The 25,583-nt window shown below is 40.2% G+C and overlaps 1 protein-coding gene across 1 annotated transcript in view; it reads right to left on the bottom strand.

Moving 5' to 3' along the window:
• ALK (ALK receptor tyrosine kinase) overlaps positions 1-25,583 on the bottom strand; it is a 310,600-nt gene that overhangs the window by 159,303 nt on the left and 125,714 nt on the right. Inside the window, exon 4 of the mRNA XM_027659345.1 lies at positions 4,993-5,194. Coding sequence (XP_027515146.1) covers positions 4,993-5,194 — 202 coding nt within the window. The remainder of the gene's footprint in view (positions 1-4,992; positions 5,195-25,583) is intronic.

The raw sequence follows: 25,583 nt of genomic DNA on the forward strand, positions 1-25,583 counted from the left end.
GTAACCTTCAAAACCAGGTAAACTTTCTCTGTTGGAAGTGCTCTGTGCACAAACACACATACACCTACTAAAGTACTGGCTATATGAACTAGTAGTATTTTATGGCTTCCTTGCTCAGTCACGCATGTTCAGATTTCATGCTTTATTTAAGAAACACCTTAAACTTCACATATTTACACAAAAGTCTTCAGATGAATCTCAAGTTTGGTTAAAGCTCTAGAATAAGTCTAAAGGTCCTACTCACAGTTCAAAAATCACATATGGCTTGCAAAGTCAATTTGTGTCATTTGCTGAAGTCAAAAGATGTTCAGTATCATCAATTCTCTGCAGGGATTCTACAATCCACATCCCCTAAGTGTGGGGTGACAGAACAGATCATGTTGATGTGTTAGTGCCACAGCCTCAAACTCCCTTTGCCTCTGAGGTGTTGCAAGGATTTGTAGGAAGAGACAAAGTCCCACTGACATATGGCAATTACAATCTAAGAACATACAGAAAAATACCTCAGAGAAACTACCCTGCTCTGTCCTATAGAGAAAATGCATCAGCACAACAAAGATGCAGTGTGCCCAGCTGTTCAACTCTTACCTTTTGAATCTACACCTAAAAAGGCTGATATTCTGATATTCCCACTGAAGTAGCTAATCCAAGGATCTTCCCCACTTCCCATGTTCAGGGAGGCCTCAGAGTCCTTCAGTCATTTGAACAGTATCAACATCCACTCACTACATTACTTTTTGGGCAAGAACACCATTATGGGATTACTGATGAGGGAGGTCTACGTTAAAAGACCAAATTGGAGATATGGTGTCATTAGCTATGTTCTTAAATAAAGTTTAGTTTGAAATATAGTATATAATACTGCAACTCACCATTAACAGTGCAAGTAAAGATGTAAAATAATAGTGGTAATTAAAATGAACCATGATATTTTTGTCCTTGTCCAACTCTTCTTTCTCCAAAATACAATAATCAAAAGAAATAAAAATCAATCCTTTATTACAAACTCTGACCTTGTTGGCAAGTTTTCCTTTGTGTTTTCTCCACTCTACTAAGCACATTTACAATCTTACTTGCTTTATAATTATAAATTTAACACATGGGAAAGCAAATAAGAGGTGAAATGAAATCAGTGGCCACAGTGACAGTCTGACAAGCACCCAGAAGTGAAAATTCAAATTGTTGAAGCAACTCTGCCAAATAACCAACATGCTACATAAACATACTTGCTGCCTCCTCACCTCCAGAAACAGACAATAGGAAATCCATTAAATAGCAACAAGAAAGGATTGTATACAGCACCATGGGAGCAGAAAAACAGCAAAAACAGTGCCCACATCTAGCGGTATTTGAGATAAATCAGAAAGTGCTGTGCTCCATGGCAGGAATTATAACAACTCTTGCCATTACAAAGGATCAATAGCACTGCACTGGTTCTCTCCCTGTATCATCTGCAGGTGCTTGCAAAACCCAATAGAATTGCAAAAGATGTCAGAACAGACTAACCATATCAAAAACACATCCACAGAGTCAGATAATCTAGAAACACTATCATGCAACAAATCTCATTCTAACAGAACACAGCAATGTGTTGTTCCCCATAGAGGAGTGCTACTGATTGCTTAGGAACTAATTTAAAGAAGGTTTAACCAAAGGTGTTCCAGACCCACACATAAATGTGGAATAAGATCTACCTGCTTGTTAAAAAAAAAGAAAAAAGTATACAATTCTGTTGAACTGATAAACAAGGATATAGTTACCTTCTGAGTGATAGGGATTGTGCAAATATATTATGTGTAACAGTTATGATTGTATTTGGTAGACTTTTTGTATAACACAAAACAAGTATCCCTTCGCCAGCCTCTGGTGTTTTTCATCACTCAGGAACCATTTGCAACCATCACTTCTGCCATACTCTTCCTGGTGTCTGTCCTATCTGCCCCACCCTACTGCAATGTGATGCATCTTAAATTAGGCAGCTTTCTTCCTGCATGCAATAGATCAGTTGCATTGAAATACATCAAGTAAGAAAATAAAACAAATAAGTGTCTTCCACACATCAATTTCTGTAATGACTCTGGCTCATTAAGGAACTGGTACAAATCTAGTCCACAGGCTTGTGCTATTTTTCTTTAGAAAATGAGACAGACAGAGAGGAACAAACAGAACCCCACCAGTTTTGCTTTGAGTCTTTATGCATAATCACACCTGATAATTTACACACAAAGACAACACCGATGAACTCTGGTAACAAATAAATACTGGGTGCTATGCTGTCTCTACCTAGTACAATTTCACAGCTTTACATATATTCTACTTAAAATCAGCTTTGAGTGCTGCCAACCAAAACCTTTACTTGCCTGGTTTCACCCTGAATGAAACAGTAACACCTGACAGCATCTACTTTTTTCTCTTGTAAATGTAGGTGAACTGTGAAGACCTTGTAAGATCTTAATATATGTAATTCGGGCTATGGAGATTAAAAAGAATGAAAAAGAAAAAAAAAGTGTAAAGAAGATATTGACGCTGTGCATAGTTCAAGATATGACAAAATCCACCCTGGAATTAACTTATTGCTTTATCATCCTTCAGGTGCATTTGTTTCAATAAAACACACTCCTCCTTCTATGACTTTAAGTCATATCATGGACTCACTACTGCAGATGCCAGTTGCTGGGAACTACACACACTTTACACCTCTTGTTTGCAAAACAATATATGAAGCATATGGAATCAAAAAAGTGTCAGCTGTGAAACTTTAAAGTGCTTTTATTTCTAGTGCAGGCCCATTGAGCAATTCAATTACCTTGTGCCTAGAGATAAAATCCTTATAAAATTTTAGAAACTGTTTGGTTATAGCATGGTCAAAGAATTCATTATAAAAAAATACAGTTGTTTGCAATTTCCAAGACAAAGTAAAATATCAAACAGAACAGATTTCAACTGTAGGACTGCTAGTTCTTTTAAGAACTTTATAGAATTATTCTTGACTTTTGATCAGCTATTCTGAATTCCTATTTAAAGAAAAGAAGATTTTTACAAAAGCGAGACTGATGTGTTGTGTTATCAAAGCTGGAATAATGAATATTATCCCTTCAAACAAAGGGCAGAAGAGCACTCAAATTCTAGAATGAAGATTCAGGGCAAATGGTGACAAATTGCCACCCTATCATCTGTGTCTGTAGTCTGTGGGTAGTTAATTAACTATCCCCATATGATATTTACATGGGCATAGCATCAGAGTTTTTCTGCCTTGTGAACTGGGGGAAGAACTACTGCCTCTCACAATGAAGGGATAGGCCCCAAGGAGGGGGAAAAAAATGGACCAGCCAGTTGCTCCAACTGCAAAGTTTTACAGCAAGGGAATACCAAGGAGCCAGACATGCAAAACCACGAAAGCCACAGGCACACCCTTACCACCCTACACACCTCAGTGATGCTGCTGGGGAGCAAGCTGCACTTCTGGCAAGCACATGGGACAGCCAAGCTATAACCAAAACCACCTTCTGTAAAAGTACCAACGCTCTTTCCTGTGGTGACAATCTCCATCTGCAACACCCAGCTGAGGAGTCTGTGTCATCTCCAGCAGATGGCAAAGGTAGGAATTTGTTATTGTATTTAGAGTGATCTTTCCCTTCCCTTCAAGGCTCCTTATATTTGACACTTCCCTGTGCTCCTGGTGAGTTCTGCCCACCCACAGATCCGAGCTGGAGCTCCTCCACGTAGCAGACCAAAGCATTTGGCACACAGCAATATTCCCCGCGAGTGCCAAGGAACAGTGGCAGTGCCAACACAGGAGGCACTTTGCACAAAGCATGTTTATTAGCTGTGACATAGAGCACAGCATTTGCAAAGAGCTAAGGAAGAAGACAGCTGCTGCAGCTCCTCTAATTGCCTCTCCCCAGACATCAACAGCAATTTACAATTTGGATGATGTTGCTGGAACTAAGTATGATCTAGATCCACACACAAGCTCTCCTCCTCACTTTTATAGGCCATGTGTTATATGAGAATTACAACTATTCAAACTGTTTCTATGAGTTAGGTTATCTCCTGCAAGGTTTTTTATTGCACATTCTCCTTTTGCTACTGGAAAATACAGAATTTGCTGTAGACAGTAATCAGATAATCACATCTTGTTACGAGCACGAGCCAGCAAGACTTGCTATTAGAGACTCTCTAATCTATCAGATCAAAACAAAGAAAATTTGAGATGTTTGCTAAAAATTATGCTTCTTAACACATTTCACAACAAAGGTAAAAAATAAAAATAAAAATAAATCAGTATATAGAGCAGGTAGGGCATTAGCCTCACATATATCCAAATTAAATTCTCAGTTACTCTACTACCACGGCATCTTGAAATATTTACTGTGTTCAGCTCCTGCTGTTCTGCTGCTAGCAAAAATTTAAAAGAATACACAGGAAGTCTGACAAATTAAAACATCATCAAGATTAATTGCACAAAAAGAATAAAACATTTCAAACAGTTGCACCCTTGAAAGATCAAAAGCTTTACTCCTCTGCCAGTAGTTCTGAACTGCTTTATTGACGAAAAACACAAATGCAAAGCAAAACTGAAAACGTATGTAGACATGTGAAACTGCAAAGACTCAGTATATATTCTAAGCCAAATAGTTTACATGGGTAAAGAATTAGTAAAAAGAAATCAGACAGAGTGAATTAGACAGAAAAGCTTTAAATTTAGGATGAGTATCCAAACTACATCTGCACCTCCAAGCACAGAGAATAAATGTGATGTTCGCTTAGAAACTCAGTTGCATGGATCCAGAAGTTTGCTGATGCTCTGTGTAATAAAATAAGCATCAATCTCCAGCTTCTATGATATTTTAGACCCATGGAAGACAAACAGCTACTCTCTGTGGTGCCCTGCTCCCCTTAGATGTGCAGCATGCATTTTGTGACTATACTGCTAGGTCGAGTGATTTTTCTCAATTCAAGCTGTGAGTCAAATGAGAGGATGAGACTTACCCATGTTTCTCTGGACTCTTCACTGATAAGATTTCACTGCTGTTTTCATCAATGGGATGGACACGAGCAATATATTCTCCACTCTGCTGGTAAAACTTATACACAGCCACTTGAACTACACATTGATCACTGCTGCTTCTCAGCCAAGGGCTCAGGATGATGGGGCTCGGCCTCTCTGATGCATTGAGAAAAAGAAATGAACCTAGAACAGAGAAGGCAACAAGAAAGCTTTGAAAATAAATAAACAAAGAACAAACCAAAAGCAAAACCCACCCAGGGGGCAGATGGATAGTTGTAATTTTCATGCCACAGCTCATTCTGCACCTCTTCCATACCTCACAGGCAAAGATGATATTTGCCAATTAGTTTGGAAAGTTTGCCCATTTTATATTAAGCCTTTTAAGACTGAGACAACATTTCAACTCACCTTTGAATGGCCCAGAACAAATATTACTTTTACATTTAATGCCCAGAAAAAAAAGCCCAGGCAGATAAGGAATGAGTTTTAGGTTTAGATTTTTGTCTGTAACCTCTCAGGTCTGGTCCAGACCCAAACATATTAGCCTTGGTTCAGTGGCATCCTGATTTGAGTGCTCTGATAGATAGATACATAGATAATTATTTACATCTATTTCTCTCCTCTAAATAAAGAACACAAGTTCAATACCTTTACTTTTGTTCTTCTATAAATAGAAGAGTGCACCATTTTGAAGTCTAATATTATAGATTCAGGATAAAGGCCTGACATAGTTTCCTTTCTTCAGCAATTCATTCTAATGTATTAATTTTATATGCAGCTAATTCACATTAAACATTTCATTATTATCCAGTACATTGACTCCCTTGGCCTAATTCTATTTCAATACAATCTGAGGCTTATCCAGTGGGACAGAGGTAATGTGTTTTCATCCCACTGCTGCTCATTTCAGGTAAGTCAAATTACTCCCTTTTGGCAGCTGACTAATTTACCAATTTGTCCACAGAGGAAACACACTGAGGTCTGTAGCTGGTAAATGAAATGGACCAACCCTTGAAGCAAGGAAGAGTGTGATATTCCACAAATTCTAGCAAGACGGGTCAGATAATGAAATCTTATTGTCTCAATTACCTGGAACATCCATTAATAAAGCCTGTCTGTTAATACTTAAAACATGCAGGTCTGACAAAGAGTTTAATTTCGTTGAGAGAGAAATTAAGGCCCAACAGTGTTGTAATTTAAACCTATTTCTAAATGTGCATTAATTTTAGCCAGAGCAGCAACCTGGTTTTGAAAATGCTAAGGTTGAAGTTTCAGAGGAATGATCTTCTACATCACTAAGCGTGGCTCAGGTGAAATGCAAGGTGTCTAAAAAATCCTATTGAGAGACTGAGCCAGAAATGAGTCTGGCTTGCCTTCACCTCAGTGTCCAAGCTGTGGATCATCAGGTGCAAACCAACCACTCTGAGCACCTGCACCAGTTCACCTCCTACGATGGATCTGGTGAATTGTCCTTATTTAGTTGTTCTTCTTCCTCTCTACTGAACTGAGCGTCAAGAGCTCAGATTTGAATGGCTCACTGTCAGATGCCAGTTCAGAACAGGGGAACTGCACTTGTGTTCACAGATGGCCCCTTTGAAAAAGTCTGATTTGGCAATTCCTCTCAGGTCACACACAGGGCAATAATGGAAGGGCTAAAAATGAAGCCTGGACTCCTGTCAGCCACTGTGTTTGCCTCCCATAAACACATTTCTCATAAGCAGTATTTTTAACATATTTGTCAAAAACAGTGTTCTTGACATTGGCACCACATTAATGACATATCTAAACCTAGAAAATATCTATAGTGAAAGAAACATGAAGAAATACATAAGGTACAGCCTGCTTAGATGCCAAGGTTTGTAAACAGAGAGAAGTGAAATGCAATCACAGCTTTTTTTTTGGTTTGTTTTACTAACTAGATTCCTTTTTGTAGAATAACAGTTGTTAATCCAGTTACTAGCAGAATGGTTTGATGACTTTTTGTCAGTTATATACACACAATATATTTGTTGGGTAGTAAAATAAAATAAATAAATAATAATAAAAAAAATCAAAACTCAGCCACATGTATCATCCTTCCCCGACTCTCCCTTCTGTTGCAAACAAAAGAGAATTAGAGCAGTAAATCTTGTGACTTTAATTGTAGCATCCCCATAAGAACAATGAAATCTCTGACATGAAAGGGAGCAGAGATTTCTACTCGTGGCAGAAAAACACTAAGCATTGCAATAATTGCTGATGGTAACTTGCCAGGTGCAAGAACCATTTGCTCATCTTACTGCCTTGCAACAGGGAGTCAGATTTTAAAAATAACAAACAAAGGCAGCTCTCATTCCTTCTTTTCTTGCAGTGGTTCTAAATCAAGAGAGCTGCCAAGGGTAGTTCCTCTTATGCTCTGACTTAAGGTCAGGTTTGAAACATCTATGAAGTCCAGTGGTAGACTAGGGTAGCTGCTACAGCAAATTTAAGAGATAGTCATGAACCTCCTTTGTTTTGACTTTTCTATTTCTACTCTATTTACAGGGCTCACACTTTGCAACTGTAGCTTACTACTCATCACGTGGCTGGTTCTACCTACTAATTTATATTACTAATTTTGCCATGGTGGGGTTACCCCTGCACACTGTCCCAGGATACTGGGAGGAACAGCCCCACACTGCATGGGTGTGAAGCAGTGCCTAGGAATTCATTATGAAGGACATGGCTCTTACACTCTGCTGGCCTCACCACCAGCACACAGTCTTGTCAGAAATGTCCTCTAGTGCATACTTCTGGGGAGATCACCTACTAGAGCTATGACAGATTATATTTTTAATATATAGATTTACTTTATTTTTAAAAAGGAGAGAATAAACAGAACTTTGTTCTTGTTTTTGAAAGCTCAGCTATCTTATGGGTGACTTTCCTGTCTTTTGCAGTGTTCCCTTTTTGCTCTTACTGCTGTTCTTAAGTGTCAAGCAAAGAACTGTCAGAGCTGCCTTTAGCTCTGGTGTTATGGGAACGGTTTCCAAAGTTGCAATGAGGGATACTTGCTATGAAACCACACATACTTTCTTATACAGTAGAATTTGAAGATTCTGAGATTAAACTATGGCACCCACGAAGGAATAATTAACGTACCTAATGTGAAAAATTATACATTTTGAACACAAATCCCTGTGCTTCTCATTTCCCTCAAAAGCACAACCTCTCAGTCACTGCTTGCCACTGTTTCATGTAATGGCCTCCCACAGGATCAATATGACCATTTCCAGGATCAGATGAGACACTGTTACTTAGAAAGAGTTAAAATATCACGTGGAGATCGATTCCATATCCATGCGAAGGGATACAAGAACATTCTATTTCGGACCAATGGACTTTCTGAGCAAAATCAGAATCTACATATTCACTTGTGTTTCCTTTCAGTGGGGATCCATGTGGCATGCTTTGAGACCATTTGTAGACCCATAAGGCTCTAAGGTTCCAGAGATAATTTCCTTGCTTTATTTTCTCCTGTTGGCTTGCAGCTCTAATAAGACTCCTGGGATCCTCCCAGGTGAATAGCTAGAAGAAGCACTGTAGTTTCCACCAAACTCCTTCTGCTATTTAGATACCAAGGGACATAAGCTGAGATGAAAGGCCCCCTTCATGGTACATGCTGCCAGTGTCACATGCTACTGCTCAGGACTCTGAAGGGTCTACTTACTTATCACAAAGATCTTCACCAATGAGTCATTTCAGCAGTCTTTTGCTATGGGTTTTAAATTGGTCTCTGGCTGCACAGTGCATCGCTGATATTAAAGAGATGCAGTTAAAATAATCACATTGTAACTAGATATTCAGCCAGAGATCCAGGCACTTCGCACTTCTGGGGTCTTGAGCTCATTCATCATCATCACGCAAAAGCATGGGTTTGCAGAGGGAACAGCATTCAGTATTTTGCACCAAATACACTCATGTTTGAGCTATATGACAGAAACCCTACCAGCTGATACTGCTCTGTGGTGTTCCAGACACTGCTGGTCTAAATGCAAATACTTTATTTTCCACATTCCCCCTAAACACTCACACTGTGTGAGAAACTTACCAATAACATTCAGCTTCTAATAATATTTTTTCCCTGCCTTTTTAATAGCTGCAGTCATAATGCAATGGTATTACTCATCCTCATATGTTGTGTCTGATAACATCTCTGGCAACTTGCTGTCACTTCAGACAAATGCACATGAAAAAATATTTATGCTTTAAGCACAGCGAATTATTGCAGTTGACATAAAAGGAATATTACAAGACAAATAAATATATCCGGCATGAAAAATTGTTGTTGATCCTTTGGATACTTGTTTACAACATTTTAACATTCATGTCACACAAAGGGAAGGATGGTTTATCAACTTAGTAGCAAGATGTTTTTGAGGTGATGAAGACAGCTTCAAGCTGTGCTGTTCAGGACTAATGAGGTAACAGATTATTTGTAAACAAGAAAACTGATGCTAATGTACTATGCATGTACAGATACACTGTGAACAAAGCACCTGTCCAAAACAGTTTTCAAATTAAGGAGTACAAACTAGTAAATCTACAGCTTCAAACCACATCAGCAATGAAGCCCATTCCCACAATATCTGGCCCAACATCCTTATTTGATATGGAGGCACAAAACACCTGAAAATCATGCCAGTGAATGCTAAGGAAAGCCTGAGATTATGGGGTTCAAAAGACAGAGTCATCCCTTGGCCCTAAGAACTGGGTAAACTTAGAATCCTATTGCATGCCCCTTTTAAATCTGGTCATCTGACAGCTACCTAATAGCTTTGAATGCACCCTGCTAACCACTCATATCCTAAATCCTTCCCAGTCAGTCTCAGGGTAAAACCACGGACAGAGCCAGGTCAGGTTCAACTGCTCAATAACCTCGTGATGCTCAGCAAGGTCAGTGCAATCCTATTGCAACCTCTGACCTTTCCAAGGCAGCAGTCTAGGAAAGATGGCTGCAGCCCAAAAAGGCAGCAGCTTGAGAAGTTACATTGGGAAATAGGGTTCACTGCAGAAAACAGCAACAAGCTCTTCTGGGACAAATACATGGAGGCAACTCCTCAACTTGCAGCTGAGGACTAGGATTTCCAGCGTGTGACGTTCCTGGATACCTGTTAGCACATAACCAAATAAGGTCCTAAAGATGTAATATCAAGCAGGCCAATGTGACATAAAAAAATCAGTTACAAAATTGACATGCATTTGAATTTATGAAGAGGGAACTTCACATCATTTAAAAACAGTATTTAGTAACACACCCAAGCCAATAATACACACAGAGTAGACATCCGGGTACTTCACACAAATTAAAGTGTCCCCATGCCAATTCAAGCAGATTTCTTCCCTAATAAGTAAAGACCACAGTTTTGTTATTTTAACTTTCTTGAAAAGTCTTCTTTTGACATTGTCTCCCATAACATCCTCATAGGTAGGCTCGGGAAATGTGGGTAAGATGAGTGGACAGTGAGGTGGGTCAAGAACTGGCTGAATGGTAGAGCTCAGAGGCTCAGGATCAGTGGAGTAGAATCCAGTTGGAGGCCTGTAGTCAGTGGCATTCCTCAGGGATCAATACTGGGTCCAGTCTTATTCAACTTGTTTAGCAAGGACCTGGACAAAGGCATAGATTGTAACCTCAGAAAGTTTGCTGATGATATGAAATCAGCGGGAGTGGCTGATACACCTGAAGGCTGTGCTGCCATTCAGTGGGCCCTAGATAGGCTGGAGAGTTGGGTGGAGAGAAACCTAATGGGGTTCAACAAAGGCAAGTGTAGGGTCCTGCACCTGGGGAGGAATAGCCCCAAGTACCTGTACAGGCTGGGGGCTGATCTACTAGAGAGCAGTTCTGCTGGGTGTCTGGTGGATACCAAGTTGACTATGAGCCAGCAGGCTGCCCTTGCACTCAGGAGAGTCAATGGCATCCTGGGGTGCATCAGCAACAGTGTGACCAGCAGGCTGAGGGAGGTGATTCTCCCCATCTACCTGGCCCTAATGAGGCCACATCTGGAGTGCTGTGTCCAGTTCTGCACCACTCAGTAAAAAAAAAGACAAGGAGCTACTGGAGAGGGTCTGGTGGAGGGCCACAAAGACAACTGAGGTTCTGAAGCATCTCTGTTATGAGGAGAGACTGTGGGAGCTGGGTCTGTTTAGTTTGGAGAAGAGACGACTAAGAGGGGAACTCATTAATGCATATAAATATCTCAAAGGGGATAGTTAAGAGGACGGTGCCAGACTTTTTTTTGGTGGTCCCCAGTGACAGGTGGAGGAGCAACGGCCATAAACTAAAACACAAGAAGTTCCACCTCAACGTGAGGAAGAACTGCTTTACGTTGAGGGTGGTAGAGCACTGGGACAGGCTGCCCAGGGAGGCTGTGGAGTCTCCCTCTCTGGAGACATTCAGAACCCACCTGGATGCATTCCCATGTCACCTGTTCCAGGTGACCTTGCCTTGGCAGGGGGGTTAGTCTGGATGATCTCGAGAGGCCCCTTCCAACACTAAACAATTCTGTGGTTCTGTGAAAAGGAAGGCTCAAAACACAGCTAGGCTGACTTAATCTGATCACAGTTATAAAGCAGCAATTTAACAATCCTTTGCAAAACTGACAGATTGTTATTCTGAACATAAACTCCATCTTCCTACTAAAAGGGTTTTATTACCTTTCACACACAAGTTCAATACTCTACCAGATTAAATTAGGGCTGTAAAAACTATTAACAGTCAACGTCTGCTGGGGACTGTACAGTAGAAAAAAATTATTTAAATCAAGTTTTATAGTCTTTAGAGATGCTGACTAGAGAGAACATTTCTACTAGTATCACAAAACATCCCACAGAGCTGCCCTTTGGATTCTTCATTTTACACTTAACTTTCAAATTAACTATTCAAGCAAAAGTCTCAAAGCAGGAGCTCAGTAGTCGGTAAAAAGCCATGAAAAAACTGGGCACTACCTGAGTGACAACATTAAGAAAAGATACTGTAATACTTTTTCTAGGCTTATTTATATGGATTTTCTAATTGCCTCATCAAGGCTCCAAAATGTGCTGAATGTGAAGAATGTGAATAGTCTCCAGTGCAACTGCAATGTGACTGCATAAGCACCAAAAGATTTGCAACATGCTAGACTTGCATCTGACTTAAAATTCATGAAGGTAACAGCCTTTGAATTATTACAAAATTTGGAGCTGAACAATTCTTAACAATCTAATTATGCTAATTGAATGATATCTCACATCTTTGGAAGTCGATCAGAGTTCTTGCTATTAGCTTAAATAGAACCAAGATTTCACTTCTAATACCTAGCAGGAATGTGAGCATGTTTCTCTAGATGATGCAAGAGCAATTCAGAAGCGCTAATGAATTCATACTAACTCTTGTGGGCGGTGTAATACATTTTACAAATGGACAAGTTAAGGCAGACATTAAACAACTGCAAACAGCGTGTGGCCAAGATTTGTATCAGAGCAGAGATCTGCAAGTCAAAGCTCTTTAAAATTACCTCCTATTCAAGTATTTTTCATTTCCAAAGTATAAAGGGAAAGGCCAATAATACATCAAAGCAAAATAAAGTAAAATGTTGTCCTCTTACTAAGTCATCAAACAAATTTGATTTGCCCTACATGATTTGTCTTAAATTCAAAGGCTTCACTCATATAAAACCTTGTCCCTCAAACAACCAGTATTCACTGTGATCCTTGGGAACTGCAGCAGTGTTATAGAAGTGTAAGTTAAATTTAGGAAAGACAGGAGTCCTTCGTTTTCTCACACTCCAGTTCCAGAAATTTTCTTTATTATTTTATCTATTCTCTCGGAGGTAACCTTGAAGCCCAACACACAGAGAGGAGTCTCCTAGCAGTGACCTTCACACAGCTCTTTCACAGATTTCCCCTGTCACTTCCCTAAAATCAGGTGTAGTGTGTGAGCTGAAGTCCAAATGAACACTATTATAACACTTTATTACTATTTATCAGTTTAAATTCCAACAATCCCTAGCATATCTCATCACAGTACTCTTTAGACAGACAACAATAAAAGATGATTTTCTCACAAAGCAGTGTAAATCAAGGTTTTTCAAAAAGGAAAAGTCGTATGGAAGAAAAAGGAAACAATTAAAAGCTCCAGGTATTGCCTTCTGTAACGGGAACTAGAGCCAGATGCTGTTACAGCCCAATTCCTAAATGACTCAGCAGCGTTTGCTCCCAGCTAAAAAGCACTGAACTGAAAAAAGTAGATAGTTAATTAAAAACTTAGAATTCAATGCTGAAATTAAAATCTTTCCTAGAGAATGACAGAAGAGTCTTTAAATAATTCAGCCTTGCACAGCTGATTAACCAATATGCATCTTCTCTTTTGCTGCTGACAGAGGCGAATGGTAAGTTACTTCTGAGCTGTCTGTTCTGAGACTAGAAGATGGAAGAATTTTCTGTCACCATGAACAAGGCAGACCTAAAGGGAAAGCTAAGAGGAAGCTGGTTCTGACAGTAAAAATAGAGAGGCAGAATGCCTGTTCAGTAGCCCACAGTGTGTGCAGTAGTTGAGGGAAGGATGTGAAAGGAAGCCTAATGCTGTGCCTCCAGTTGCTGTTTTGCCCTCGAGTGTGCTTATTCGATTACACTTGGGAGGCTAGAAGCCTAAAAATTAAGAAGTTCAGCAATATTCTGACGCACAAGTACCTGAATAGAAACGTGCCTGGAACAGAATTGCAGCAACTCACAGTTCAGTAACGTCAGAGACCATGTTAAACAACTAGTAAGTACTGCAAGTTATTCCCCTGAAGAACCAGGAAAGCCACAAGAGAAGGTGCATAATTAAATCAATTTGGTGTAGCCCTCCTCCTTTTTCACTCCGAGCTAGGATTAAACTCATTACATTGAGGCTGCCGCTATGTCAGCTTTAAGTGCACAAGGGTCATAACTCAGACCATCAGAGAATCGTGAAATTGGTCTGCAGATAACATAAATAAGATAAATCTTGAGGAGATGGTGTATTTTAATGTCACACACATTTTAATCTGTTTTGTCAGTCTCTCCTCTACACACATACATATACATCCATGCACCCAGTACCAGGAGACTATTAGTTGGCTAACTGTCCCCATATGTAGTGGGAAATGTGATGATCCTATCCAGAGCTTGTTGAATGCCTGATAGCATAAAGCACCAAATCCCTGCCCATTATCAGGTTCAGCCTTCCTTCTTCCATCTCTAGTCTCTATGCCGCTTCCATCCCATATCTGCCTTTCCATAACTCAGGTATCAGTTCTGCATGCCAGTTTTGTTTGGCAGACCTCTTTCCACTCATCTTTTAGCTCTAGAGCTTCCTCATATTTTCTGTGCTTTCACAACTCATTGTCTCTGGGATAAAAAGGGAGGAGAGTGCCTTGGCACACCAGGTAGAGGATGGAAAGAAACACAGATGGTAGAAACCTTGGGAGGACCCTCTGCTCTACTATGAAAACTGCACTGACTGCTGGTTCTCCTTCTGCTAATTAAAAAAACCCACTTAACATTCATGTATAAGAAAATAGCAAGCTTCACCCACACACCAGTTGTTATATGAGCAGACAAGAGAGGGGACAATGACCCTTTCCCCTAGGTCTGACAGTGGGTTAGAGCTTCTATGAATGTTGATAGACATGCTGAAAAGTGCTGAAGCAATCATTGAAAGAACAGGATTCCATGAGCTTACACATAGTGACTGTTCCCTGGGCCTTCAGATCACTTATAAAATATGTTCTCCAACAATGCAGTTAAAGTTCACACTTAAGATAGTATTTTATAAATTCAAAACATTGCAGAAACATTAAATGATTAAACCTCAGGATGCTAAAAATCTGTTTTTCAAACTGGAAAAGACAGTACAAATGTGAGGGGCTTGCCTCATTAATGCAGGAAAATCAGGCATCACAGAGAATTAGTAGTTTGAACCGCTCAAGTGCCAGCAATCTTATTTATGATGGCAACATTTATTTGAAAGAGCTGATTTCATCTGCTTCTTGCAGTAAGCTTTTTTATTAAAATTCCACCTAATCAGCCTTTACTGTGAAATAAAACAGATTCTCCTTTCTATTCTAGAGATAGTGGTACAGGTGAAGGAAGGACTACGGTTAGATGAAGGCTACATGTCCTGGGGAGATCAGATCTCAGTAGACTGAACTCCAGCTGTCTGGTTTTGGTTCTGGCCTCTCAAGGGCCCTACAGCACAAGGAAGCAAAAAAAAAGCCTGTCCACTGCTGTCACTATTTTAAAATGGGATCACTGAACCACAGGAACTGGAAGGTCATTCCCCAGGTCTCTGTTCAATGTCCTGCTCTGAGCAGGACCATCACCAACACTAGATGAGGACAGCTGCAATTTTGTTCAGCTAAGTCTCAAAAGCCTCTAGGCTTGGAGATGCGACATCTTCTCTGAGTAACCTGTTCCAGCACTGCACCACATCCTGGTGGCACATTTTCCATGAAGTCCAACCTGGACCTCCCAGACAGCAAGATGTTACCACTGCTTCTTGTATTGTCTGCTTTGGTTGAGAAGTATTTGGCTCTGCTGCCTTTGCATCTCTCCATTGGGTGGTTGTGAGTCATCTTCAGCTCACCTCTCAGATACCTCTTTCCAGCCTAAGCAAGCCCAGCTCCCCCTACCTCTCCAAGGGGAATACATCCTGTGGGCCCCTGAACACACAGGCAGCCCCACTGGGCCCTGCCAATTTCCCTACATCCCCCTTGACCTGGAAAGAGGAGCCAAGGCCGGATACAGAAACTGAGGTGCGGCCTCGCCACCACCACCACCACCAAGTGGTCCAGAACAAGTAACTTCTTTCAGTGCTGGCTGCCTTCCTCCTACCTTATTTTGCATGGTTGTCTACCCTATTTGTTGTGAGTTGGGTCCTCCATAATTTGCAGGTCCTCTTCAGCAGGACTGCTCAAGGCTACCAGTTCCCAAACTGGGAGGATGCTGCACCAGCAGATCCTGGTCCAAGAGCAGAGCTTGTCACTTCTGGTGGCTCCGCAAGGCTCTCTTTAGCCCAATCCTCAAGTTTACCAATATTCCCTTGGAGAAAAGTTTTGCTATTGACTGCATCAGCCAAGTCCCCTCTCCTTTCAGTTCATCTGGATCATCTACAGATTTGACCAGTGTCCCATTGTCCAGGTCACGGATGATAATGCTGAGCACCATCAGCCCCAATCCTGGCTCCTGATGTCAGCTCTGCTCAGTGCTGGCTGTCACTGGGCATGAAGCCACCAAGTTTTATTGGCCTCTGAGCCCTCTGTCCAGTTTTCAGCCTGCCTAACAGGGACCTCCTCAGCTCCCACATGAGAATGCTGGGGATGATGGTGCTTAAAGCCTTCCTAAAGTCAAGATGAAGTACACCCGTGGTTTCTTGTTCCCTCATACACCCGGTCATTTGACTCTAAAGGACACGAGGCTGGTGAACAATGATTTGCCCTTGGAAAATCCATGCTAAGAGCTCCCAATTATTTTTTTGTCCTCTACTTGTTTGGGAATGGAGTCCAAGAGGACAGGCTTTATATTCTTTCTAAGGACTGATATGAGGGAGACCAGCCTGTAGTTCTCCAACTCCTATATCTTGCCCTCCTTAGAAATGAACACACTACTAAATCTTTTCTGGTTGTCAAGGACTTCCTTCAATTGCAATGATTTCTCATTGATATTAGATACAGCATCTTTGGTTGTACCCAGTTCCAGGGACTTTAAAGCATCCAGATTCTCTAAGTAGTCCCTAACTTTGTGCTCTCACAATCCTTGCTGCCCTTTCCTTGAACCCATGTTGTTACATGCTAAGGTCTGCAGGTTGCCTTAACCTGTAAATGCAAAGAAAGTCACTCAGTACTTCTACCTTCCCAGTATCATCTGTCAATAAAATTGCTTTAACATGTACCAAGGAAGGCTAATGGATCCTTTTAAACACTCTTTTTCTTCCACGGAGCCTGGGAGGCTCATTGAAGGCCAGACCTCTTTACAGAGAATACCTTAGGAAGTCACTGCACCACAGTCCAAGAGAATGAGAAAAAAGATACCTGGCAGCTACAAATAGACAAACACTGACAATGGCACACAAAGAAACAAAGAGGAGCTTCAGTAATGTCAACAGTGATCACTAAATCACATGTATCTCAAAATATTTTTGCTACACTACCAAACTCTAATTTCTGTGTCTTCTCTCTTCTCTTGAGTTTGCTTTTCTTACTATGATTGCACTGTGATTCACTTAGAAATTATATTTTTGCTCAGAAAGAGCCATTTTTTCCTTACTTATTCTGCAAACTGCCTATCACACTTTTGGGCTCTGAATAGTGTGAACTAACTGAAATAATAAGGACATTGCTTTTTCCAGCAGTGAAAAAGACTCCACTCTTCATGCAAGTAAATACCTCTGGGGCTTCAGTGTGGGTTTCACATGAATACAAATTGTAGAAGTTCAAGCTTTCGATGAACATTATGGATGAAAGACTGTACAGATCTTTTGCTCTAAAAACAAAAAGCACAACCACAGGGGATCTGCCCACTGAACAGGGCATGCCAATCTTCTCACATGTTGTAATCCTACCTTCAGCACACCTTTTAAATCAATTCTATTTCTCAAGAGATACATGTTCATCTTAAAAAATAACAAATTTGGACAGCACAAAGCCTAACTATAATGGAGAAATTTTACATGAATTCAATTAAACAGCACTAACCATTATATGTCATAGGAGTTTTCTTCTTCCAAGAATGTCTCTGAAATGTCACCACAGCCCTAACCAAGGATTTCTGCCCCAAAAATCAAACTGAGGAAGCCACATACATTATTGTCAGAGGAGAGGTGGGTGGAGGTGTATCTGCAAGGATGTACAAGGCTCTTCTGACCAACTACATTCACTTTTCAGTCTTACTGAAACTATCTAATGAGAGAAAAAAAATCAAGTAGTCAGACTTATCATTCTGCTGGCATCCTGAACAAATTACCTTTAGCTCACTGACATTCCAATTTTCTAGAAACAGGTATAGTTATGCTAAAAGGGTTATGACTTGTGTATTTATCTTGGTCACAATTATTCCATCCTCTTTTCACTTCCCTAAGATATAGCATAAATGAGAAATCCCATTTTATTTGATTTTTTTTGTTAGCTATAGACTGAAAGAACTATCTCTTATTAAAAGACTATCTCCCTACTCTAGTTTTAGCTGGGAGATAACAGAACAAGGGATGCATGGCAGGGTGAATTGGAAATGGATTGTGGCTCATAATACGGATTTTACACAGCCCAGAATGACACTCGAAGAGTTTAGAAGCTGGCTCTGACAGAGTGATTCCAGTTGATGATTTCTGTGAGTCCCCATCACAAAGCCATTCCCATTATCAGGACCATAGTGAGATATTTTGGTGGTAAGCTGGTGGAAATGAAACTTGTGTGGTTCCTGTACTGCAGACACACAGGGGATTTTGACCTCAGTGCTGTCTCATTCTATCTGCACTTAGCCCTAAGTGTCTCCCAGTGCTTATCCCTATGGAGCAAAACCACAGTAAATGTTACTTCTGAGATGAACAGGTTCATCAGATAGAATGTGCAAGAGGTGCAGAAGCGATTCAGGAGCCCAAAGAGATCTAGCATGTGAGTGGGGACAGCTTACCTTAACACCGTGCAGAGATAAGGGTTGGGCTCCAAGATCTTTCTGGATGTCCCTTCCAACTCATCATATTCTGTGCTTCTCTAACTATTCTTTCCCTCAGCTTTTCCCTCTGGTGATAGATGACTTACTTGCTAGCAAAGCACTAGTGGAAACACCTAATTTCACAAACTGATGCATTATGGTAACTGGTGCAGTATTTTATGCAACATAGTACAGATGAAAGTTGAAAAATTTAAGGTACTTCTGGTAAACCACCCATGTTATCTTTAAATTCACAAAGGTCACTGGTGTTCTACAGAATGACAAAGAAAGATGCTTAGGACTTAGTTTTAATAAGGCTGCTTCTAAAAGCCCGTACTGTAAAACATCACATTATTAAGAGAGGAAAGATCTTGCCTGTTATTTCACTTTTACACCATTCACATAATTTGCCTACATTTTGCATTTCACCTGCAGGTCACTTTTCTTTTCATGGCTACAGTGCCTTCCTTTCCTAATTGGAGGCATTAGCACAAGGCTGCCAAAACCTGTGGCAAGGGATGTTATTTAAACCCAGACAAGATTCTGCTTTCTTTGACTTCAAACAAAACCTTATGGCCACCTGTCAAATGATCCAAGGCTCAAAAGACCCACATTTTTTTGAAAGCATCACTTTTGGCCTTAAATCAGTCTGGCAGCCTTCTTTTAAGGATGGAAAATAAAATCCCCTAGGAATAAGATGGTAGATGCAGCAGACATGTACGCTGTAATACAGCAGTGAAGAGCAAACAGAGAGCTCTGCTTTCTTGCAACATCCAGGTAAATAGGATTTACTGCTGTGGCTTTCCAATAACCTGAGCCCTGCACATAGTGAATGTGCTATAGGCTGCTATGAAGTGGTTGGCACAGGCTCCATAGAGGTTACAGGAGATATCCAAGCTTCACTGAATAATGCTCTCTCCCTCTTTTCCTTTTAGATAAAAGTAAATATTGCAAGGTCATATGCAGCAAAAATGCACTGCTGACAGCACATCACTATGGAGGCTCTAATAAGCCCATAGGTATTTGTGCATATATGTCATATTTGACAGCATGCACTTTAACAGTTCCTGCAGGCAGTATTTTTCAGCCTAACTGGCAAGGTTTTAATGGTTTTTCTATTAAACTGTTTGGGTTTGGTTTTTTTTTTTTAAAAGGGAATAACAGAGTTTTTCTGTTCATTACAAACACAGAACTGATCCTGAAGGAAATGTTACAGAGACTTGTAGGCTGAGGATGCTTTCAAACCATTTCCATCTTTGAAGATGAGCTATCAGGGTACTTAATTTAGTTAAGTCTCAGTATGGCTGTAATCCTTGTTCTAGATACCGTTGATAGATTTTTTCTTTTAGGAGAAATGTGTAAAAGGAAGCAAACAGAACTACTGAAACAGAAGAGCTGCCTTCTTTTGGTGGTCTTCAACACTGAAAAAACTACTACCCAACATGACTCTTGCATCAGGAGGAAAGGTACAGCAGTCTCTTCCAGCTTTTGGTGTTCTCGTAGGAAAATCAACTGAATGGGAACTCTGAACACAGGACAATAGAGACAAGAAGAATGTGGGTGAGATGCACGACACCAGCATCCTCTCTTCAAGGCTATAATCCATCATTCAAGCACAGAGAAATGAGATCTGGAATCTTAGGACCTTTGTGATTCGAAATACCTGACTTTCAAGGCCTCTGACAGAAGCTAAGCACCCCTACATTAAAAGTCAAAAAATGACAGGCCTGGTTTACAGTGACCATCTCTTGCTATCCTATAGACACCAGCCCCTTCCAGACTGCAACCAAATTGAACCCTAATAAATGTGTCAGTGAGACTTCATTTAATTTTTCAGTTTCCATAGAAAATAGTACTAAACCCAGTATGAACACTGGATCTCATATTTAGGAAGTTTAAATAAAATCAGCTGATTCCAACATTTCTTTTTGCAGTGGCCCTTACCTGGTATCCCTTTCTAGCACTCTAAAATAAAGGTATTCACATGCCGTAGATACTTTAAGGACAGTTTCTGAAGTCAAGTTTGAAGCACAATGGTAAATTAAGTTTTCACTACTGCTTCATGTATGACACTTGTCTTCTGAATGGGAGAGGCATTATTTGTAAAAATATCATGGTACATTTGACTAATTTTGCAAAGAAACTAATGCAAATCCACAAATGCTTTCAGGGCAATTCTCAAACTAATTATCACAGAATCGTAGAATGATTTGGGTTGGAAGGGACCTTAAAGATCATCTAGTTCCAGCTCCCCTGCCATGGGACACCCTCCACTAGACCAGGTTACTCAAAGCCCCATCCAACCTTGAATACTTCCAGGGATGGGACAGCCACAGCTTCTCTGGGCAACATGTGTCAGTGCCTCACCACCTTCACAGTAAAGAATTTATTCCTAATAAACTATCTCAATCTACCCTCTATCGTTTTAAAACCATTACCCCTCATCCTATCACTACCCTACCTGATGAAGAGCCCCTCCCCATCTTTTCTGCAGGCCCCCTTTAGGTGTTGGAAGGCTACTGTAAGGTCTCCCCAGAGCCTAATCATGTAAAATGCTGTACATATTATTTTCTCCTTTAAAATATGGTATAAACTGTACCACTTTTGAAGGTTTCAAATACAAATTGCAGAATGCCTTGATATGGAAGATTGTCTTCATTTGGAAACAGCAAACAACCAAAACTTGGTAGTCATTTTACATCACTGCACAGCCCACAAAGCCAATAAAATGCTCTTTTGAGAAAATACTAACCTGGTACAGCTAGGTGGGAATCAGATGACACTTTGTATTAAAGTAAAAGCATCTACTCTGTAGTAAATGAAGCATACAAGACCCAAACCAAACCGAATAGGATGGTGAGGAATGATATATAAAGCCATAAAAGACAACCTCCATAATCCTATACAGTTCAGTCTACAGTCTTCAAAAAGGGAGCAATACACAGGAAACTCAACTTGATGCTATTGCTTGAAATATTAAAGTGCGTTCAAGGGTTTGATATCAGTCTGTTATTTGCAGATTTTAATACCTTGTGTGGCGAAGAGGAAGGCTGATCAAGGATCACAGCTCATAAACAATTGAAACATAAACCATTCTGAAATATAACAGCACTCAGGAGAATCAAAATATTTCATATTTTCCAGGGAGCTTAAGTACTGGGTAAAGCTAGCACCACCTACACTATAGCATACAGAATAATCTTGGCTTTACAGAAATTACAGTGGCAATTTGTTCCTTGGCCTCTAGACTTCCAGTAGGGCTATCAACTTATGATGGAGGCTTTCTGTCATGTGGATACCTACAGAATCAGAATCAGAGTTGCAGCTGCTATTTATTTCATGAAGATCATCCTAAAACCTTTAAAGTTAGTAAATTTTGGCCTTTATAATTAAGATACTTTTAATGTAGTACCTTTCCTCCCTATCCAGCTGCTTCAAAAAAATCAAATCATATCTGCCTTTCCATTTTGTCAATGATGCACCCTCTCATGGGTGCTGGAACTGTCTTCAATTTAGTAATTATTATTTTAGATAGATTAGGAAGATCTCCCCTGCCTTAGCCCTAAGCACATCAAGTGAGACTTAAGTGAATCTCAATTATAAGAGAACTGTCATTTTTGTGGGAAAAAGCTCTAATGTTCTGTCATAATTCCTTAGCATCAGGGTCCAGTTGAAACTAAACCCTTTATATAGTCAGAAAACAGACACATTTAGCCCAACCTTTATTCTTCTACAGCTAGCAAATTACCCTACTTCTTTCATTAACAAAATTAATCTTTATCTTCTATAAGCAAAGTATCTATTCCACATTTTCCCTCTCCCTCTTTGAGCATGGACCTTCATTCACGAAGTACCAAGCCTAGCAACTACGTCTCTCCTCATATGCACATAGCACTTACTGCAAAGGAGAGAACAAGGATGAAAATCCCATTTTGAGGATGTGTGTGTGCTGGTTTTGACTGGGATAGAGTTAAAGTTCTTCATAGTATCTTGTAGGGGCTATGTTTTGGATTTGTGATGAAAACAGTCTCCAAAACAGAGGCATGTTTTGGTTATTGCTGATCAGTGCTTACACACAGTAAGGCCTTTTCTGTTGCTCACCCCACCCCACCAATGAGTGGGCTGGGGGTGCACAAGGAGTTGGGAGGGGACACAGCCAGGACAGATGACCCCCACTGACCAAAGGGACATTCCATACCATACGGCAATCATGCACAGCAATAGAAGCTGGCAGAAAAAGGAGGAAGGTGGGTGTCACTCGGAGTGATGGCATTTGTCTTCCCAAGTCACTGTTACCCATGATGGAGCCCTGCTGTCCTGGGGGTGGATGAAGTGATGAAGTGACCCACAGGTTTTTTCACTTTACACTTTTGACTCTTCCCCCATCCCACTATGGAGGGTGGGGGTGGGAGGTGAGTGGCTGTATGGTGCTCAACCACCCACCAGGTTTAAACTGTGACAGTGTCTAACTGGACAAAAGGAAGAATTTCCAGCACTAAGCTGCTACTTGTTGATGGGGTAAAATAGCTAAAAACCAGAATTCTGATGTCCCACTGTCTGGGAACATTTTAATCTGTCTCCTGGATTGGTTTAGAAAGCTGAAATAAAGACACTTGTGTACTGTGTCAAACTCTAACTTAGTACTGCTTTTCCTGTTCCATGCAAAGGTAGCTTCTAAATATATATATATATATATAAATTTAATATTGTTAATACACTGAGAGTGTATAGTTTGAAAGAAGAAATCTATCTGTGTTTTTTCATTAAAGCAAATAATTTTTTCCAGTCAGCTCTCCTTACCTCACCGTGCCTGGAACACTCATGGTGACAGGTGATTTCTTTGTGCTGCCTTGATAACAAGTCAATTACAAGGTATCTGGAAAACATGGCCTCCTATAAAATTATACTGTAGCTCATGAAGCACAGATACTGCCCCCCAAATGGAAAGAAAACCAAAATAAGAAAACCCAACAATCCAGGCACCTGACTATTAGACGTACTAGTAATCTAGCCATGAAATTATAAAGGTTTGACAACTCATAAATTGCAAGCATCTAGTTTGGCTGTCGGGAGATTGCTTGCATACAAGTCACCTCAAATCCAATAACCTTTCCTGAAAGTTTGATTATAAGTGAGATTATAACTCTATTATATTAATCACTGCTGAAGAATCAGACAAAAAAATCCCATATCAGACAACATCCTAATTGAGAACAATAAGAAAGATGAATAACACATGGTAGTTCACATAGGTGCCATGGCACTGTAATTGCTAAATTCAATTAAAGGAAAAAGAAGTTGAAGATTCTACTACTGCTGTGATTTGCATATTACAATTCAAAAAAAAAAAAGCCTTTCAAAAACTAGACTGTACTAAAATAAATCCTACAACACTAACAGTAAAAAGGCTGAACATTTTTGGATAATACATGCCAATATGAATTTGCACTGAATATGCATACATGACAAGAGAATTGTTCATAAAAGCCATAATAAATATTTTGCATTTCTGTAGCACTTTTCATCTGAGATTTAAAATGTGAGTCATAACAGATTAATTCTCACATAAGCAAATGTCACATAGGGATTTAATTTACTCACCCAGAAAAGCATCACATTTTAAGAAAAGGCCAGCAAGCTTTTCACGATGTTAAGTAACACCACAGAATAGGATAACAAATGAAGAAGTTCTTATCCAACCAAGTCACATCTAGTCAGAGAGGAATGTACCACCATGTCAAGACTTCATCTATTGTCTGCAACCACGTTTTACCAAAATACAGCTGTCTGCTTAGGCAAAAGAAACACGACTTTCTTGCAATCTCATAAAAGTTAGATCACAAGTCCTCAAAAAGGAGGAATACCTTTGCACTCTGCCATTTTGCTGCTAAAGGCAGGCCACCTCCTTGACTCATGTCCTCACTACGGCACCTACCTAATACACTGGCTTACAGACTGACACAGTCTGCCCTGGGAAGAAAGATGGAAACAAAACAAAATGCTACTGTGATTGATCATTCAGAAAGCACTACTCAGAGATGTTCTTCCGAAATGTGACACCTACAAAATCAATGGAGTGGCTAAACAGGCATGTAACTGCCATGGCATGCAGACATGAGGATGTAATCTGTCTGAGGGCTATCCACAGCTAAACTACAGAGGTAGGACGCAAGGCAACTACCCACAGAACGAGACAGAACCAAGATCACAGAAATTTATATTTATTCTAAGCAGAAGCACAAGACATTGAAGTTTTGTCTGCTGGTGGGCTTGTCTCTCAACATATTATTTTTCAGTATTTTCTTAGGTCGAATTTTTAAAAGCCTAAACAAAAGAATGCCTTGAAATGAATTAGCATTAAGCATACCACAATCATTAACAAGCTAAACAGCAATATGCTTCCAGGGTACCACGCCGCCTCCAGCCAAACCTCATTATGCTTCTGAACTCTAGTTAGAGAATAAATGGATTGACCTATTTATTTCACGTCTAAATTTTATTAGAGGATTAACTTATTTGTTTAGCATTCAGCGATGGCAGCAGCAAAGGTATTTGTATTCTGTGGAGTGGTCTAGGAGAGGTAAAGGGGGCAACCGAATGAACTTTGCTGATGCAACTGGATGGGTTGCACGGAGTGAATTCCTGCAATCGGTGTCAGTTCCTGTATGTATCCCTCTCCCTGTTCTACCTGCACGCACACAGCAGCTTTCTTACTGGTTTCACACACTCAGTCTTAAATCACTGATATTAATTTTGCATTTTTCATATACCTAGTTTTGGTATTTTTCCACCTGTGCACACTTGTTTTCCCTTTAGCTGGTCACTTCTCTGCTAGAGCTAGTCTTGATGATACTTCATCTCTACCAGTGCCTAAATCCTGCTTGCCACTGTGATCCTCTAATTTCCT

This window comes from Corapipo altera, unplaced genomic scaffold, assembly GCF_003945725.1.
Source record: "Corapipo altera isolate COAL_440 unplaced genomic scaffold, ASM394572v1 48, whole genome shotgun sequence".
NCBI classification, from domain to species: Eukaryota; Metazoa; Chordata; class Aves; order Passeriformes; family Pipridae; genus Corapipo; species Corapipo altera.